Raw genomic sequence first — 19,565 nt, 5'->3', positions numbered from 1 at the left:
ACGAGAAAATTCCGTTTTCAATAATGTTAAGTGATGCATATGCAGACATGTCCATGTTATACAGAAGTTGCGCTGCTAGAAAATGAACACTGTAAAAAAATCTTTAGAAACATATGAGCCTGTCTTGATGGATACTTTCTTTGGAATTTGTGTCTCTATTATTCTGGAAAGAAATACAGAAGGTAATTACTGATAGATAGATAATTAGATAGATAGACTAAATTATATATTTACTAGAGACTTGTCCCTAGCCTCTTGGGGCTCCGCTCATATAGGGGTAATGTGGAGGCCCTCCATCTAAATAAGGGGATGGAGTGGGTTTAAACAGGTTTAAATAGGTTTAAACAAACGACGGATATAGGAGACAACATTCCTCTTTTTATTGTAGACTAGTGGCTTCGCCTTTTTTTACTTTCATAATTTATTGATTCTTGTTTTTTAAAGGTGGTGAATTTCACGAACCATCGGAAGAAGTTAGATTAGAAATGTTAAAGGTAAAGTGCATTACATTCCTAAGACGATAAGGACTTTTTTAATAAAGTATACTTTAGTATCATTATAATTACGTCTCAAAATATAAGTACTTTAAATGTCCAAATATTAAAAGCAATTTTCTCTAAATTTTAAATGTTAGTCTGTCACATAATATTACTTAAGATTTGTTATTATGCATGTTTATATCCTTGTTTTTCTTTCTAGGTTATTCATGGTATTTTGGACGCCTACCCTCTTCAAACAAAATCCTACAGAACTGAAATTATTAAAACCATTGAGTTCTGTCTAGATGATAGGTTTCATGAGGTATGCATTTTTAGAGAAGCTTTCGGCGGTTTCCCTTAAAGTGACCAGTCAAGCAGAGACTGCCCCCATAGTTCTGAAACAAATTGAAAATTATAGATAAAAATGGGGATTTTGTGAGTGTATGTGTTTTGCTGAAGGTAAGGTTAAGTTAGGTAATATTAGAATAGCCACGCAGGGATAGTGTCTCAGCAGAGGTTAAACTTAAAGAGATTAAAACTAACCCTCATTCCATATATTTTTTTTAAAAATAAGGATGGAGGTTCTTTACCCGCTAAGCTCTTTGAGAGAAAACAACGCCACTCTTTTTAAAAATAAATTACATTGTTACCTTGTTGCAGGAATAAGGTATAACGAACAAGCGAAATAAATCTAAAATAATATTTTGGGGGCGGACAAAAAGGTTGGCCCCAAGCGACAGCTGAAATTACAAATAGGTTTCGTGATTCTTTTCGAATTAATTTCGTTGTTGGTATAAGTTGAGTTTGTTGTCTATGCGCTACTTTTGGATATAATTATTCTTGTTCAGATAAAGACCCTAGCCTCGGACTGTTTGGTACTGCTATGCAAGAGAGAGGAGGCGTTTATCAAAGAAAATTGGGAGGGGTCTGTCAATCCGCTATGCAAGTAAGTGAAATTTCTATCTATCTATGGGTATGCCTGCCTGGGTATGCCCATATGTATTAATTAAGTATATTACCGCCAACATTAAAGTAAAAGAACAGAGGGGGCATGAGCTATATATAGCTTTGCCCACAGAGCGGGGACCCTGTCAAAATTTTGTATTGGGTCTTTGAAAGGGTCGAAAATATAAATACAGTCGATTCCTCTAAAAAAAAGCAATTTGTTAGCAGACGAAAAGGGTCTCCACCACTTGTGACAGGTGATTGTCTGAAATATACATCTATACTTCAACTTCCAACTTCAGTGTAACACATCCACTCATCGTTGGGGAGGCGATTGGTTCAAATCTCGACCCAAACTTATGACGTTGACATTTGTTCCTACTGCTGCTATGTCAGATGCGCGATTCTGATAGTAAGAGTAGGGGGAAATGTCTGGGCTCAAAACAGGCACACTCATTACCTTGCACAGTCAGGACTACCTGACAAAGTACGTGCCACTAAAGGGTTGGTTGTCTGTAATGGTTGGGATGTTGGTGCCTTGTGACCTACTATAAAGATCAAGCCCTGCCTTGTTAATCACTGATCCCCAGAGACATGTTTTATGTCAGAAAAGAACTTAAAACAATCAAAATTGTCTTAAATTGGAACAAGTATAAATGATTGCAACCACACTATAAGTGATTCTCTAGCTTTATTTAATGAATATAAAATACGTGGATATTGTGAGATATTTTCGGATACCCGGATGATATGTTTCTCCTTAATGTAACGATCCGACCGCTCAACCAATACCTTCCCCTGACTTTAATTTATACCTCTATATAAAGGCTAATTACGCTTCTTCACCTTTTTTTTGCAATATACGGAAAATGTAATCAAGAACCTAGGTTTCTTAAAAGTTTGAAAAAAAGCCCTCTTGGCTCATCAAAAACTGGCAGGAATTGTCCATAATTTGATATCTTTTGTGGGACCCTGTAAGTAGTATAACATAGTTCTGCTACTAAACTAATCAATTCTCTCAATTGAAAATCGAATCTGCAATTCAAGGATAGATAACTTGCAGTTTGAAAATTACTTGAATATCAGAAAGCTTTTACTTGTTATCTCATAATATATATGTACATTGAACAATGAACATCCATATAAGCGGGGCTCATCAAATCAGACGGACATGCGAACATTGACAAACCTAGAGTGACTGCACTTTGAATATTAAACAAACAGAAAATTGCACCAAAATTGACCATATATTTTATGTAAATATATTGTTATTAGACTTCAATAAAATTTTCCTTGTTTCAATTTAAATTTGAAATATTGGAAATCTAATTGAAGAGAAATGTATTGTCTGCGTTTATACGAAACCCTAAATTATCTACTTTCACATTGAGCACGAAAAAATATTTTTTTTGTCTCTTTGATTTTATAATTAATCTTCTGCAGTTACATAAATAAACAAGGATGACAACATCCACTTAAAAGGTTAGCTCTAAAATTAGACTACCCCAAAATAGTTATAAACCTTTCATGGGCCTATCAGAATCGTCACTGTAAAGGAGAACTATGTCAGTTTAGCAGTTAGCGAGATCTTAAGCTACAGACACTCAAACACACACACACACACATACACAAAGTGACAAACATCCCGTTACTTTTATATTCTCAAATTCTGTATAATTGCATAAACAACTTTATTGCTAAAATAGAAACATTAAAGTTTAGTTCTCAATACACATTTATGCAGTTCCAGTTCTTAAAGGGGGGGGGGGGGGGGGGGGGGCTCATACGGCCCCGGCTTTAAATAGATAGGAAGGACAATTACGTCTAAGAGCAGTATGGTTTTTCGGGCGATTTCACACTAAGGACTTTGTTGAGCACTGAACCCCCTCCCCTTTCCCCTTAGTTTGTTTGAATGTTACTTTAGGTTAGCTTAGGGCTTCTTTAATTTTTTCCCTCCTAAGATTTTTTGTTACCAAGGACAAAATTTAACACTTAACAATAGCAGAAATAATGCAGAATTAACAGAATGTGAATTTAGATTTCGGGGATTTTTCTCCTTCATTTCAATACATTATTGTACCGAGTAAATATTTGAATAGGTTTGCATTTATTGAAACATAGAAAGGAAGTCAAATATAAGTTTAAATTCACCCATTATGTTACCTAATTTAGTTTCAAGAAAAGAATTTAATTGGATCATCGACAAATTAAGTGTTTGATGCTTTAAATTGATTTATTTTGCGGTTTCCCATAAATTAAATAGTCAATCACAAAATCTTCCCCTCTCCTTTTATTTTGAAAATAAGGGGGTAGTTTTTAGTAAGTTTTTTGCTATACATTAGTTCAGGTTTGTCCAGGTCTTCGGTCTCTCTCGGCCAACAAAACTAGAATTAATCCTTTTTTCAATTTTATTATCCGCGGAATGCAAACTAAATATAAATATCATCCTTCAACTATGGTTTTTGAAACCGATTAATATCCGCTGGATAAAAAACATGTTTCGTATCTTATCACAGTCATCCCTAATAGGAATAATAGAAACGCACTAAATTTAACCCCACACTCCGTGGAAAGCTGTCTATAATACTATTAACTATTATATTTTTTAGAAATCTTGTACATCAACAACATAGAGTGAGAATTAGTGCTCTCAATGGAATTCAAGTTCTAGGTAAAATATAGAGAGGGAGGGGATAATGGACTATAAACTACACTGGTACCCAAAGTATTCTAATTTTGAATTTCAAAACCGTGTCATAACTAAAGACGTTAGTACCTACTGCCGCTATGACAGATACACTTTCATGCTCAACTCATTACCATTCACAGTTAGGACTTCCAAAACAAAGGTCGTGCAATTAAAGTGTTGGTTGTAAGCAATAGCTTTGATAATCTTGGGACCTTTTTTAAAGTTCTGACTCTGACCTTGTCAGATCTATCCGTTTGGACGAATGGACTAAATCTGTTTTTTTTTCTGATTACTATATTTTTATTTAGCTAATACCGCTGGTGGATTATGTTTTGAGAAGGTTGTACCTTATGTTGCTCAGCGGGCTTTTGATTCTAGCCCTACCGTGAGAAATAAGGTAATATTATAGTAAAAGTTACTCATTAAATTTTAGTAAAGTTGTACTGTACCAATGCTTTGAAGAAGGAATTTTTTAAGGAACAAATTAAAATAATTTGAATTTTGGTTATTTTAAACATTATCTCTTCTAGTTTTTTTTATTATGAGTATGTTAAGTATACTTGTAGAATGATTTGTTAACGGCATTCTATGCACTAGTGCCTAAAGTCTTAAATAAGCCAAAAAAGAAAAGTTGCTTTAGTTCTAGTGACGGAAGTCCAAAAATATAAATGTTATGTAGATCAATTGTTCCTTCCCTATATCTCATGGAACACCACTTTCCTACTTATAAAAGTCCAAAGTTATTAAGATATTCTTTTTTAGTTTAGCGAAGTTTGTGGCGAATGGTTGCTGAACTTTCCAGATAGGTTTGTGTTTAAATCATTCCTGAAACTGGAAACAGTTTGGCCGGATGATATTGTCTTCATCCTGTTCTATATATTTAGATATCACCCCAGTGATCCTTCTTTCTCTGCTATTCCTTAAGATACAATACTAGTTTTGCTAAACTAATATCATAAAAAAATCTTATTTTTAAATACAAAAAATATCTTTAGCAGTTCCTCTCAGAGAGCTTAGTCGACACAGAATCCACCCCCCCCCCCACTCCCTTATTTTGAAATAAATTTACAATAAGGTGAAAATAATTTTTGTTGTTGTTGTTATCTTAAGTTAGGTTATATTGAAGTTATACAGGGTAGCCATGCAGTGTTAGGGCATTGCAGGTATAGGTATTGCAAAGTCATTGCCCCCCGCAAAGGTTCAGCATAAAGAAAAAAATATCCCTTCCCCTTTTATTTTCATTTTATTCAAAAATGAGGGAGGGGTGTTCTCTGCTCAAAAGGCAATTTAAAGAATAGCAACACATCTTTATGTACATGGACTTATGAATTCCTTAAGTTTTGATTTTTATTATTTTCCCCTTCCTTTCCTTCTAGTATTTTACACATAAAACATTGTAGTTGTCAGGAATACAGTGATAGGACAATGGACGATAATTTAATAGCCCTCAGAATTATGAGAAAAAAATATTACTCCTATGGTAGTTAAAAACCCTTGGACTAAGAGTTGTAGATTAAAGCTTTTCCTCAAAGAATTCTAAGGTGACCAATAACAAAACGTGTTTGTTTTTGTTTAATGGGGAGAATCATTGACAGTCCATTGTCACTTATGTTTCTAGTTCATTGTCCTATCCCTGAATTCATTGTTAAAAGTTTGGTGAGCATGTTAAAAAGTATATATAGCTTCTATTTTGGAATATTCAGCAACTGAATATTTAGTTGCCGCGCTTTTGTCATGCATTAAGTGTTCTTGTTTATATAAGTAACATTTTTTTAGTATTGTTCAAATTAAGAAGTAAAATTATTTTATTTTTGTATTTTTAAGTCTAAAATTGTCAGATAGGCAGTATTGGCGTTTCCCCCAAAAAAGTACTTGTCTAGCATAATCCTTCTTACCCAACACATAATTTGGAAAAAAATGAAGAAAAGGGGGAAGGGGTAGTTGTTATTCTTATTCCCTACCCCTGGTGGACAACCCTAACCCAGCGAGGCTTCCTAATTTAGTCCAACCTAACCTGACTTTTAGTAAAAATAAGGGGTAAGTTTTGTAGCTCAACAAGGGACTTTTAGGGCAAACACCACAATTGCTTATATTTTTAAAAAGCTCTTGTGTTGATAAACATTGGTTGTGCCATTACTTTTCAATGAAATAGCAAAAATCAGAATAGCCAAAAAATCAATATGTCAAAGATTTGAAGAAATTCCAAACTCATAATAGCAAATGATTACACAAAGGTATAAATATAAAACTCACAGGGTTGGAGGGAATCTTTGGTATGTAAATTACACTTGTACCCAAAGTTTAATATCTGCGTTATGGCAGGCTGAATTTTATGTGATTGGTTTTTTTTTTTAAATCATTGGGGATGTACATAGTTTTATCATCTAATGTCTTATACCTGAAGAACTCTGCAGAATAACTTTATCATTTTCTGATTTTTGGCAATAATTTAAGTTTGTTATTTGGAAATGATGGCACTTCCTGAAATAATTTGGTGCTAAGAAATATAAATTTTACGAATGGATATAGAATACATGGATATTGGGGTATAGTCCCTTTCGTAACATCTCACCTTATGGGGCGATTCTTTGTATTTTTTCACAGTAGCTTTTCTCCTATTTCTAGCCCCTGCGGGGGGCTCTAACCCTGTGGGGCAATCACCTAACCCAATATAACCTAACCTAACCTAAAATAACCTATAAAAACCCATTTTAAAAATACGACGAATTGCCCGTTATGGGGCGATGTTACGAAAGGGACTATTCCCGGATATTGTAATAGATTCTAAAATATATTTACAGTTGGCTAATATAACTATACCCATTACCTATCATCCCCTCCCCTGAACATGGAGGACTAAATCAGCAAGCGACAAAAATTCCCTTGTCACAATATCCATGTATTATATTATATCCATTATTTAGGTGATAAGAAATCTAAATTGTACCTTTTAGTTTCACAGAAAATGCAAATTCACTTTTGGTAGCGTAGCTACTCTGCAAGTTTTGTGTTGTTGGTTGAGACGCTAAGTAACTTTAACTTACTGAAAAACTCATAGTGCATTAAAAAAATACTTGAATAGAATAATAATAACTTGATTTTAAAAGAAGATTAAAAAAATAGGTTACAATTGAAATAACTATTTAGTTAAAGAAATATAATTAACTAATAAAAAATAAATACAATGAAATAAGAAATGTAATAAGAAGTCCTTAAAAGGGTTCCAAAATTAGCATTAAAATATTTCTAAAGCATTTTAAAGCAAATCTTTGCAGTTATAGAATTAGTTAAAAGATTAAGCGATTTAAGACTTTGCTACTATTTAACGCGATCACCCTTGTTTTTTTAAACAATACATATTTAAATAATGATATTTTAAAGTTTTTATCTACTTTGTTACATAAAAACAAGAGATTAATTTTTTTATCTCATACTTTTTATTATTCTTGAATTTTGTTATTAAAAATTTCCTATTTTTATCAAATTTTTCAGAGCCAATCACTTAACAGAAGTTTTGAAGATTTCCAAGAAAGCTTGAAAAAAATATTTTATATTTTTACATAAAAAACACAAAATATATTTTTGTTAAATATTTGTTCTTTTTTGCATGAAGTACTATTACTTAAAATAACAAATTTGTTATATACAAAATTAAATCTAAAAAATAAATTATTAATTGTGCTATTTGATCAATTTACTTTATTTCGTCTATTTGAATTACATTTAAGAATCTAGTTATTTATCGCATCGTATTATAGACAGATTTCCGCGGATATCAAAATGAAAAATTATAAGATTGAAATCAGTTTTGTTAGAACTGAGGGGCCGAAAGCTTGGACCAACAAAACTGGTAATTACTTATGAGTTATATTTTAATATTTGTGGAAAATTGTCTATAATACGTGATTTTTCAGTATAACTTAAAACCGGTTATAATCCAGTGGATATAAGTCGGTTTCGAAATCATACTAGAAATGCATTTCAAGGTTTTAGATGAAATTAGTCAGCAGAAATTTGTATAGATTAAGAAATAGGAGGGGAGATTTTTGCGGATATCTCGTAATTTAGATATAAAAGACACTGAGAGAGATCTTATAAAGTTTTATCATCCTATGATGAATCTAGAATTTCCTCATAACCTGATTTACGAAATCTCTACAAAATTCATTTCACCCTTTCTATTTTTTCCTAAAATTTTCCTCAAACATTTTTTTTATTTGAGCATACGCATTATTTGGTCTACTTTTTGGTTCATTGGATTATTAAAGAAAACTAGAATTTTAAGAAAGGTTCATCAAGTAAAAGATTTTAAATTCCTACTTTGACTCTTTTTTTTTATTTTGCTAGGTACTCCTACTTTTACAAGATAGTGCCACTACTACTCACATCTTTAGAAGACCCTATTCCAGAGGTACTTGTCTGCGATATGACAACTGATATTAAATTATTTTGCCTTCAACTTTTCAGCCAGTCAAAGATATACTTTTCAATAGCAGAAAATTGACAAATGACAAAAAGTAACTAATTTTACAAAGTGTCTCAAAAATCAGCCATGTGACGTCATAAAAATGAGGGATTATCCATCTCTTTTTTAGGGGTTTTCTTTCTCACTTCTCCTCTCATCTCCCTCATTTTTATGATGTCATATGACTGATTTTTGAGACACTTTGTAAAGTTACAAAAAGTAAATACAAGGTTAAAAAAGCTTATTTTATAAATGGTGTAAAGTTGGAGGTTGACTATTTTAATAAAGATACCCTACCAACATTTGTTTCAACAATATTTTTGGGCCCAACTCGTTTCATACTAAAGATGTTAAAATATTTCCACAAAGAATAAGGTCTGGTTGTCATTTAGGTTATTTTCACATTTTTTCCTTTCAGATTAAAGATTATAAAAATGCAATTAAAATGTTAAAATGAAAATGTCGTTTATGGGGATGAATAAGAACCTAACTTGGTTAAAGATGTCAGTCTGTGTGTCTGTACTTTAAGGTCTCGCTAACAACAGGAATGAAATGGTTCTTTTTTGAAATTTAACTTTTTATAGGTCCAAGAGAAACCACTCTTGAAAAAAACTATTCCAAAAATTTTACTTTTCTCTTAAAACTAAAATGGATAATGGGTTGTCGACCCCATCTCTTACCTCAAGGGCATCTAGAGTCATCAAGGGGCGTAGCTGCTAGTTGATGTTTCAATTTTCTAGGTTGTGTCAACTGCTGAAAGATACTGGATCCAGGGAGGGGAACAGTGGATTGAAGAAAATAAAATGAACGACCAACGACTCAAGGAAAATTAGCTTTAATTCCCCTTTCCAATCCCCCCTCCCCCAACCCACAAAAAATTTATTGTATTATATATTTGGCTGAATTTCTGATTGAAAAAAGGAACGCTTATGTTAGTTTTAATGACCGATTAACAAATTAGATCTATCGACTGAGAAATTTATATGTCATTGAGCCCTTAATTTTATAGTTTATAATTTGAGTAGGTTTGACTGTAGTGAAGTGTTTGATATCTCTCCAATAGTCTTGCATAATTAATCAGGCAGGGTAGGAACAGTGGGCTGTAATTACAATGGAACCTAAACTGTATAATCACCTCATCTTATTCGTTGGCTTAAAAATTTTGGGTACTTTTACTGAATTTTTATTAGTTTTTTTGAATGTCCAAACGTTTCAACAAATGGTTTAAATCTACAAAGGATTAAACTTTGTTTAAGTATTTCAATTTTTCTTCTATTGTCTTACCCCTTAAGATTAACAAATTTTTATGCATATTAATTTAGTATTGTTAAAGTGTAGATTCTTTTTAACTATTGTCAATTAATTGTATTTTAAATTGAAATTATTTAAAGCTTCTGTAACGCTAGGATGAGATAGATTTTATAACCGAAATTCCCGAACATTATCCACCCAACATTATTAGACCAAGTATAGGTTAGTAGTTTTGGTTTATTATAGTTTTTCTTAGATTATTTTCATCGAATTTATAATTCTTTGTGGGTAAAATCAGCAAAAAAAATATTTTCAGTCGTGTCATGCAGTAATTGAATTTCTATATTGCATAGTTATAGATTTTATGTGTGTCTGTTTATATGACATTTGCTTATCTTGGCCTTTTTTCATCATCTTTTTTGTTTAAGTATCAGAAAATAATATTCAAACGTTCTATACATTAATTAGATATATAACTATTTTATAAGTGTGTAAGCGTAAATGTCTGTCTGAATGAAATTTTGCATTTCTTGACTATTTTACATCAGATTTTTATTTTTTTTGCTTAAATTACCAGAAGATAATCCAGTCATTCCAAGCAGTAATTAGATGTCTACATGAAATTATCTTAAGCATTTTTTTATCAGGTTTCAATTTTTAAGTATACAATTTCTATGGGATTCGAATGTTTTTTTTTATAATTTAAAATTACAAGAATTTATGAAAACTAATCTTGTATATTTTAAGGATGTAGAAAACTTGTATCAAAAGCTCAGCATATGGTTTACCCTTGTATCAGGTAATTTAGATAAAAGTAGCGAAGCTCCTCTATAACTAGTTTTTGTTCGTACATCCATTTTGTTATATCGCTTGATTACTTTATAGAATTTTTATTTACAGTTTGTTTTAGATTATATTCAACTTACTTTTTATCCAAGGTATTATAAAATTCTAAAGCTGCGCCACTTATGAACATGGTTGTCCTTGTTAAAACTTAAAGCTCTAAAGAACAAAAATTTATCACAGTTGACAAATATTTAAATTGATTTAGGAATGATCTTAGAGATTGGCAAGAAGAAACTCGTCTCAAGGTAGAATATTAATCTTAATAAAAATCAAATAACAAATCTTGGATTATTTTTGTCAATTTTTTAGGTCACCTATCAACAAACAATTTAAAATTTTGACTCTTTATTTTGTTGATTTTAAATTTGGATATCAAAACAATCTTTTTGTTTTTTTTTCACTCAAACCTATCACCCCCAACCCACACACCATCCTATTTTTCAACACAAACAAATTCACTGTCCTTGCGGGGTGCTCTTACTCTTCATCTAGCCTTTTCTTAACCCAAACTATTAATCACCAAAAAAAACTTTTAAAAAAGACCTTTATATATGCTATAAGAGGGAAACTCTCATATTTATTTTTGAAATTTTATCCAAGATTTATTTTTAATACTATTTTAGGCAATCCAACTTTTGTATGTGATGATTTATCATGTAGAGGATGAGGTAAAATTATTTTATTAAAAAAAAATATTCTGTAAACAGAAAGAGCTGGGTGTGTGTCTTCATTTTCAAAGGAAGAATATTTTTATGGGTAGTATGTCAATTGTCCAAAGGATAGAAGCTAAAAAAATATTAGAATTATCTCTTTCTCAGATTGCTACGGGAGAAGCTTATTGAAAGAAAATGCTATGAATTATTTATATTCAAGAGACCTAAATAGATACTCTAGGTCTCCAGAAAACTTCTTATAGCTCTTGGGAATGCGTCTCCCCCCCCCCCCCCCCAACCCCCCAAACATCTTTTTCTACCACGCAAGGATTTGAGGTCAAGGTTGTTTATAATATTCTATATTCTCTAGTATTAATCCTATTTTAACATATTTCTCTTAATAAACTATTTTGAATTCTAATGTTCAAAAGCAAAACTTTTCTACGGTTTTGTCAGTCCAAAACGGATACCTCACATTATTTTATGTCAAACCTTTTGAGAGGATTCCTGCAACAATCAGAGACAATCTGGAAGGCATAGCTTCCCTAAACTCGTTGCAAAAAAAATTTAAAATTAATAAAGAGGGTCGACTTTGCTTTAATCAATGCTGTCATCCTTGTTTTAACTTTGAATAGTAAAAATATTTTTAAAATCCTGTAATGTAAATTATTCATACAAACAGAGGATTATTCCATAATATATGATAATATATAACACATGATAATATGTGTATGAGCATAATTTTACCATGGGGGTGCGCTTTTTCACACTTTTACTTTTACAAAGACGTTCAATTGGGAGTTGAGTCATATCTCTGAAACCTACCATAAAAATATGATTTTCTCCGGAAAATCAGTGAAGGGGGAGTGTAATAAATCCACCCCTCTAAAAAAAATAATAACAGCTTGGAAATCCATGAGCGTTCATACATATTTAATATTTGTGGGGGTGGGGGTATACACTCCCCTTTGAAAATATTGGGATTTTCACATCTCTCTTTTTTATCATGAAGTTTTAACACCCCCCCCCTTTATACTCTCCTGTATAATAATCTGGATTCCATTTTGTTATTTGAATAAAATGTTAAGAAGTTAACAATTTCCATACAAATTTTAAAATTCACAAAAAATGATTAATTAAATATTTTACAAACTTCAAACAAAAACTATGAGAAGCTTCGTTGTAAAGGAGAACCATAACTGTTAAGTGATTAGTGAGATCATTCGGTACTAACAGACAGACAGACAGATATAGAGACACCCTGTTACTTTTAAATAAAGGTTATTATTTCAAGGTGACAATGTACGTGGAAAAAATAATAGATTGTGTTGTGGCCGCCAATAGAGATGAAAATTTGAAGGTAAACAGTTGTTAAACAAGGATGACAACATCCATAAAAGCGAAGCTCTGAAACGGTAGGACAAACGGACATTAACACTTGTATAATGTCAGAACTGAATAATCAGAATGCGAATGTATAAGAGTCAAAGCAAAATTGTAAGTAAATTTGTGAAAAACTGCTTGATACAGGATAATGATTATGGACATACTTACATTTTTAGGACTTGATTATAGAGTTGCTTCGCTTATAATATTGTACTTTGTTGTCCCAGGAATCAGTATACCAAAAATCAGACCAATCGGATAATTAGGTCACATACAAATTTGTTGTTAAAAATGTAAAAAAAATCAACATGTTTAAAATGGACGTACGGACATTCTGGTAATGATTATAGAGTTGCTACGCTTTCTAAATCGTACCTAACTACTACAGGAATCACCATGCAAAATTTGAAATCGATAGGACAATTCTAACATGCCTAAATTGACGAAAAAAGCTATTTAAAAAAGTAAAAAAATCAACATGTTTAAAATGGACGTACGGACATTTTGGTAATGATTATAGAGTTGCTACGCTTTCTAAATCGTACCTTACTACTAAAGGAATCACCATGCAAAATTTGAAATCGATAGGACAATTCTAACATGTCTAAATTAACGAAAAAAGCTATCCGTGACGGACGTACGGACGGACGGACCGACCCTAATTATAGAAAAGCTTCGCTTTTAAAAATAGTTATTCAAAACTAACAAGGATAATAACATGAGGTAGCGAAACAAAGGAATGTATTTTATATATATATATCAAGAGATGCAAAATAAACTGAAGTACAAGGTAAGTTATAGATTGAAGGCCTAGAAATTTTTCCTTGCTATCCATTTTTCAACAGTGAAGTAAATTAAGGTTGCCCCGAATATTTAGGGTTCTAGAGGTGTAGGCCCTGCAGGGTTAGGGCCAAAAGCAGGGGTTGGTCATAAGAATCTACCACCCCATATTTTGAATTTATTACAAAATTATGAGGGATTTGAGGGTTATTAGTGCTCATCAGACACTTAGTGTGAAAGTACCAATTAACAGGGATCTCAAGGGATAAGACAATGGGTGATAAATTGAAGTACATCCCCAATGATGAAAACAAAATTACCTCTTCTGTAGATTACAATTAGTGATTGAAACGTCTGGACACTTAATTTAATGATCCAACTTATCAAAAATCACCAAAAGTCCCCAAAGTTGCTAACAAATAATAAAACAGTATTATAAGACTTTGGGGACTAGTGTAATAAACACCCCAATGTCCTCTCCCTCCCTGACCAATTATCCTTGTTTCAGGTGAAAGAATACGGACAACGGACAACAGTTGTATTGGGCTACATGTTGCCTTCAAAAATTTGGGTTCCAATTATTCTCCAGCGCTTGCAGGAGGTCGTTTCTCATGCTCACGTTCAAGGTAAGGTTACAGGGAACTTAGGGGATAAGACAATGGACGATAAATTGATTTACTCGAACCTAGTAATAGTGTCTAACTTTTTATCTATGTGACGTAACAAAAATCGAAAGATGAGAGGGGAGGTGGTAAAAGAAAACCCTAAAAAGAGATGGATTTTTGTTACGTCACAAAGATAAAAAGTTAGACAATATTACTAGGTTCGATTTACTCCTCTGAAAAGATAGATGTCTGAATTTATGTGTAAAGATTCCCAGGATCACAAAATTAATCTTGACTTTTCTATCCTATAAGTAAGTTTTTAGTGTCTGTCTGTTAAGATCTCGTTAACCACTGATTGAGTTCTTCATTTAACGAAAGCTTTTCATAGGTCCTGGGATGGCTTTAAGCAATTTTGCTGCCCTTCCTACCCTTCTTATAAGATAGAGTGTTTATTATTTATGAGCTTGAAAAAAACTTTTTACTATTTAAGTGCTTGGAGATTTGATAGCTGGTTCCAAGAAAGATGATTTAGTTCCACATTTAGAATCTATTGCCGTAAGGTATTGCAGATAGCTAGATAATAATATTATGATATAGATAGCTAGATAGAAAGGCTGGGAGATAGAATGAAGGGCGGTGGCTGAGGGTTGCTGCGGCATAATCAATATGTAATGATTGCGGCTGTAGTTTCTAGAAATTTACTTAACAGGGCAGTGGTAAAGTTCTAGTGTAAGTAGTGAAATAAATTGAAATTAATGGCGAATGGTAGTTTTCAAGGTATTTTTTTTTTCACTTTCGGACAGGTTCGTTTAGGTTATGTATCTTATTCAGCTGTAAAGTCAACGCTGGGTTATCCCCCCCCACTTTGTTTTTAATTGAATTGAAAAATGAGGGGAGTTGAGTTTGTGCTCGAAAGTCGACAGTACTCGGAAAGCACTGATAGATAGATCATTTAATAGATTTACAAATAGATAATTCAATCAACAATAGATTTATTTTTTTATGAATTTATTTTTAGTTTATGTGTAAACGAAGTATGTCGAAGTTTGGACGGAGATTATCAAACAATTCTACTTCACAATGTTGATCAATTATTGAGGTAATTGTAATCCCTATAATAAAAGTAATAGGATGTCTGTCTGTCTTTAGTTAAATATCCTACTAACTGCCTTAACGATATAGTTCTTCTTTACTGTGAAGCTTCCTAGAGGTCCAAGGAAGATAAAAACGAAATAGTTTGAAACCGCTCCTCCAACATTTTTAATATTTTATTCTAAAACTAAAATTGAAAGTAGAGGGAGGACTTTATTGGTTCAAAATAAAAATGCGTTTCTGATATCATTTGCTTTGCGATGCTTTTGGTGGTTATATTAAAATGATTTTTAAAGGTAGTGATGGCACGCAAAGTTAAAGTCAGGGCTCGGCAGCCGCGTGCCTTAAGCCTGTATGCCTTATGGAAATCAATCTTTAATAATTTTAAAAATAAGCTGGAAGCCTAAACCTGAACAAAATATGGCAAGAACTTTGTAAAAAGACTTCAAAGAATCCAAACAGGTTTAAATTTGAGGCTTAGTGGCGGCTAACGCGCGGCTGCTGAGCTTTGCTTAAAATTCATTATAGAAAACACTCAATAAAACACAATAACATTTTTAGTTCTTTTACTCTTCTTAAACAAAAACTTATTTTAAAATAAATAAATTTTTACACAATGCCATCGAAGGTGATTTGACTTTTGTGTCAGAACCTGAATTGGGACATAGTGCATTTCATTACCCTAGGTTAGGTAACTTCATTTCACTTTTCAATAAAATCTAAAATGCAGCCGTTTTTGCAGGAGGTACCATTTTCTGTGAAAATTTTAGAGGAAAATTAAACAGTTTTTAGTTAATTTCTACTTCTATTTACAACTGAAGAAAAAATCCTTTTGTGTATATACAGAATCATTGTTGTTACTTAATCTTATCAAAAAAAAAAAATTAAAAACTAACCAATAATAGCCGATTTTTCATTTTGTTCAATATTGGTAAAATAAAAATATTACCATCTCCAAAGGGTTAAAATCAAAATTTCAAAGCTCTAAAATGTTGTTCATCGAAAATAAATAGCAGTTTATAAGGACTTTTTGCATCCATCTCCTCATTTAACAGGAAAAAAAACCAAAAATAGAATCTATTTTTTCAGTGTTGACATAAAAAAAGCATTTGATTAAAAATATAAATAATAATTTTTTAAAGAAGTGCTAAAAAGTAATACAGACTATTCAACTTTACCTCTGACATTTAATTAAATGTAAAAAAATCTATTTATTATAGCAGATAATTATGATAATTTGTTTACAAAATTTTCACCAAAGCATTACTGATAAACCAAGGACTTATTAGATAACATACCAAATGCTTCTTTGTAAAAAGATTCTATGTATTCAGTAGTCTATAAATGTATTCTATAAGAAAATCATGTTTTTAAATGGACATTTCAAATTATAGAGTAGCTTTTAAAAAGTAGAATCTATTTAATCTTTAAAGAATTGAAATAAAGAATAAAAAAAGTTTTGAATTTTATCTTGACATATATATGACTAGAATGGCAGTATATAATTAGAAACGTAGATTGTTTTATAAATAATTCTTGTTTATACTCTCGAACTTGAAAAGTGTCGCTTAATTTAAACTATGTTATTCAAAAGTTGGATTCGGTAGAAAATGTGATGGAAGGTTTTATTCTACTAACCTTTCACTATCTGCTTTTACCCGGAATGATTTTAGAAATTTCCCCATCCCTTTGAATTAAAAGCTTCTAGATGCTAGTGGCGCATCCCCTAGTTTTACAAAATATAATTAAAAACAATGTTTTTCTGTCCGACTTAATCCCAAATAAACATAATTTAGAAATAGTCACAATTTTAATAATGGATGTAGAATATACATGGATATTATGACAGGGGGAAATTGTCGTAAATTAATCTTGCTAACATGAAACCCATGTATTGGTCAGTTTGTTCATCCAGAAAGAGGGGAGGATATAAATGTGGTAGAGGGGGAAATGTTAATTTAGCCTTATTAGAGAACATGAAAATCCAAATAATAATATATCCATTATTAGTAGCGAAGCTACTCTATAATTCCAATGTCCGTTTATCTTTTTTATATTTTTTTAAACTGGTTTACTTTAGCAATGTATATAGAATACATGTATATTTTAACAAGGGAAAATTTGTCGCCAATTTAGCTAGCTAATATGTACCTCGTTTATTATAGTTTGTTCATCCAGGGGGTGGATTGGGGTATTGTAACTTTAGCTGGCCGTGAGAATTACTTTATTAGAGTACACAACATGGTGCAACATCTGCACATGGTAGAGAAAGGTACGAATCTTAGCCTAAACAAATTTCATAACTAAAGACAAAATAAAGACCTACTGCTGCTCTGTCAGATGAGCGGTATTTATAGTAAAAGTAGGGGAAATGCCTTCTCTCAAAAACAAGTGCAACCCATAAACATGATCATGTTGGAAAAAGGGTATGTTACAATATAGTCTGCAATATTTTGGATCATAAGCATGCAGAAGGGGATGTATACAACCCCATGAAACAACATTTTATGAAGAACTGCATTTCCCTTTTATCACCCTTGAATACAGAGAGAAAGAGATAGAGAAACAAAGAGAGAGAGGGAGATTGGTTGAGAGAGATAGAGAGAGAGGGAGCATAAGAGAGCGTGAGTTAGAAAGACAATTTTACCTATAAAATAGACATTAAACATTCAATCTTGTCATTCTAATATACATACAAAACTAAGGTTTTTTGTCTGTATCCAAAATTCTCGGAAATCGCTGGTCCAACTTGGTTGCACTTTTATTTTGGTGTGGTTTTAGACTATTTTCAAGATCAATATCGCCCTAAAGTCAAAGGGTAAAACAACTCATGGATCTAAAGGGATAAGACAAAGGCCAATAAATTGATGTACATCCCCAATATTGAAACACAAAACTATCTTCTTTGGAGCTTAAGATTAGTGGTTGAAACGTTTGAACAGTCAACTTAATAAACTAACCAATTAAAAAAGTCCTCAAAGTTGTAAAACCAATGAATAAGAAACATAATTGTAAAACTTTAAGGACTAGTGTAATAAACATCGGTATCTCTCACTCTGGGAACAGTTAGTCACTTGAAGCTACTCTTAATTTGAAATGTCCGTTTCAAAACATGATTTTCTCATAGAATACAAATTTTTAAAGGAGCATTTAGTATGTTATCCAATAAGACCTTGGTTTATCAGTAATGCTCTGATGAGAATTTCCATAAGAAAATTTATTTTAATTGGCTGCTATACTAAATTGACTTTTTTTACATCTATTTCAATGTCAGAGGTAAAGACTGAATAGTCTGTATTACTTTTTAGCACTTTTAAAAAATATTTTTTTTTATAGTTTTTTTATCAAATGCTTTTTTTATGTCAACACTGAAAAAATAGATTCTATTTTTGGTTTTTTCCCCTGTTAAATGAGAAGATGGATGCAAAAAGTCCTTATAAACTGCTATTTATTTTCGATGAACAACATTTTAGAGCTTTGAAATTTTGATTTTAACCCTTTGGAGATGGTAATATTTTTATTTTACCCATATTGAACAAAATGAAAAATCGGCTATTATGGGTTAGTTTTTAAATTTTTTTTTTTGATAAGATTAAGTAACAACAATGATTCTGTATATACACAAAAGGATTTTTTCTTCAGTTGTAAATAGAAGTAGAAATTAACTAAAAACTGTTTAATTTTCCTCTAAAATTTTCACAGAAAATGGTACCTCCTGCAAAAACGGCTGCATTTTAGATTTTATTGAAAAGTGAAATGAAGTTACCTAACCTAGGGTAATGAAATGCACTATGTCCCAATTCAGGTTCTGACACAAAAGTCAAATCACCTTCGATGGCATTGTGTTTAATGAATCAATGGATAAATTTAAAAAAGGGATCGACTTTTAATTTTAACTAAAGTAACATTTTGAACAGAATGATTTGCCAATGGGGTGCATGAGGGAAGGTGTTCCAACACCCCCTTGGGCCACATCATTTGATACTCTTAGAGTTTTTAACACAATTTTACACCCCATTGTTACACCCCATATTAAAAAAACAAGAGAAGTGTAAATTTTTTTGTTAAACCTAATTTAATTACGAATTGTCAAGTGTCAATTTTCTAATGACTTATTAAAAAGTTCAATTATATCAAATTATGTGAATATCCATCCCTAATCCCAAGTTCTTATAAACAGGGTTAAGTGCTCTTAAATAAAACAAAACAACTAAAACAAGATTGACAATATACATAATAGCAACACACAACAAATCAAGAATTTTGAAAAATATGAATTTACAGCCCTTTAATAATAAAATTAATTCTAAACCATGATTAAAATTCATATTATTGGTTTTGTGATAAATTAATTTTTATTTTTAACACCCAATG

The 19,565-nt window shown here is 31.6% G+C and overlaps 2 protein-coding genes across 2 annotated transcripts in view; both read left to right on the top strand.

Annotated features, from left to right (window-relative positions):
* Window positions 1-46: 46 nt before the first annotated feature.
* On the top strand, window positions 47-9,411 carry LOC145335238 (dynein axonemal assembly factor 5-like). Its single transcript, XM_080180972.1, has 9 exons — window positions 47-182; window positions 445-494; window positions 700-801; window positions 1,328-1,425; window positions 4,034-4,095; window positions 4,422-4,510; window positions 4,876-4,919; window positions 8,461-8,524; window positions 9,319-9,411. Exons 1-9 carry the CDS (start codon window positions 83-85, stop codon window positions 9,409-9,411), a joined length of 702 nt encoding a protein of 233 aa, XP_080037098.1. The 5' UTR covers window positions 47-82.
* A 1,197-nt stretch (window positions 9,412-10,608) lies between these two features.
* The window catches only part of LOC145335237 (dynein axonemal assembly factor 5-like), a 46,457-nt gene continuing 37,500 nt past the window's right edge, over window positions 10,609-19,565 (top strand). Inside the window, exons 1-7 of the mRNA XM_080180971.1 lie at window positions 10,609-10,628; window positions 10,881-10,920; window positions 11,299-11,343; window positions 12,623-12,688; window positions 14,003-14,120; window positions 14,590-14,659; window positions 15,118-15,198. Coding sequence (XP_080037097.1) covers window positions 10,609-10,628; window positions 10,881-10,920; window positions 11,299-11,343; window positions 12,623-12,688; window positions 14,003-14,120; window positions 14,590-14,659; window positions 15,118-15,198 — 440 coding nt within the window. The remainder of the gene's footprint in view (window positions 10,629-10,880; window positions 10,921-11,298; window positions 11,344-12,622; window positions 12,689-14,002; window positions 14,121-14,589; window positions 14,660-15,117; window positions 15,199-19,565) is intronic.

This window comes from Acartia tonsa, chromosome 13 (assembly GCF_053477335.1).
Source record: "Acartia tonsa isolate MP-2025a chromosome 13, ASM5347733v1, whole genome shotgun sequence".
Classification (NCBI taxonomy): Eukaryota; Metazoa; Arthropoda; class Copepoda; order Calanoida; family Acartiidae; genus Acartia; species Acartia tonsa.
The sequence above is the reverse complement of the archived record's forward strand: the minus strand, read 5'-3'. Positions and strand labels throughout refer to the sequence as shown.

Bases quoted from the DNA above. Each gene is read 5' to 3' on its own strand.
- LOC145335238 (XM_080180972.1), top strand. From the start codon at position 83: ATGAACACTGTAAAAAAATCTTTAGAAACATATGAGCCTGTCTTGATG. The intron at 1,426-4,033 runs GTAAGTGAAATT...TATATTTTTTAG, and splicing joins TCTGTCAATCCGCTATGCAA to AAATCTTGTACATCAACAAC. The intron at 4,511-4,875 runs GTAATATTATAG...ATTCTTTTTTAG, and splicing joins GCCCTACCGTGAGAAATAAG to TTTAGCGAAGTTTGTGGCGA.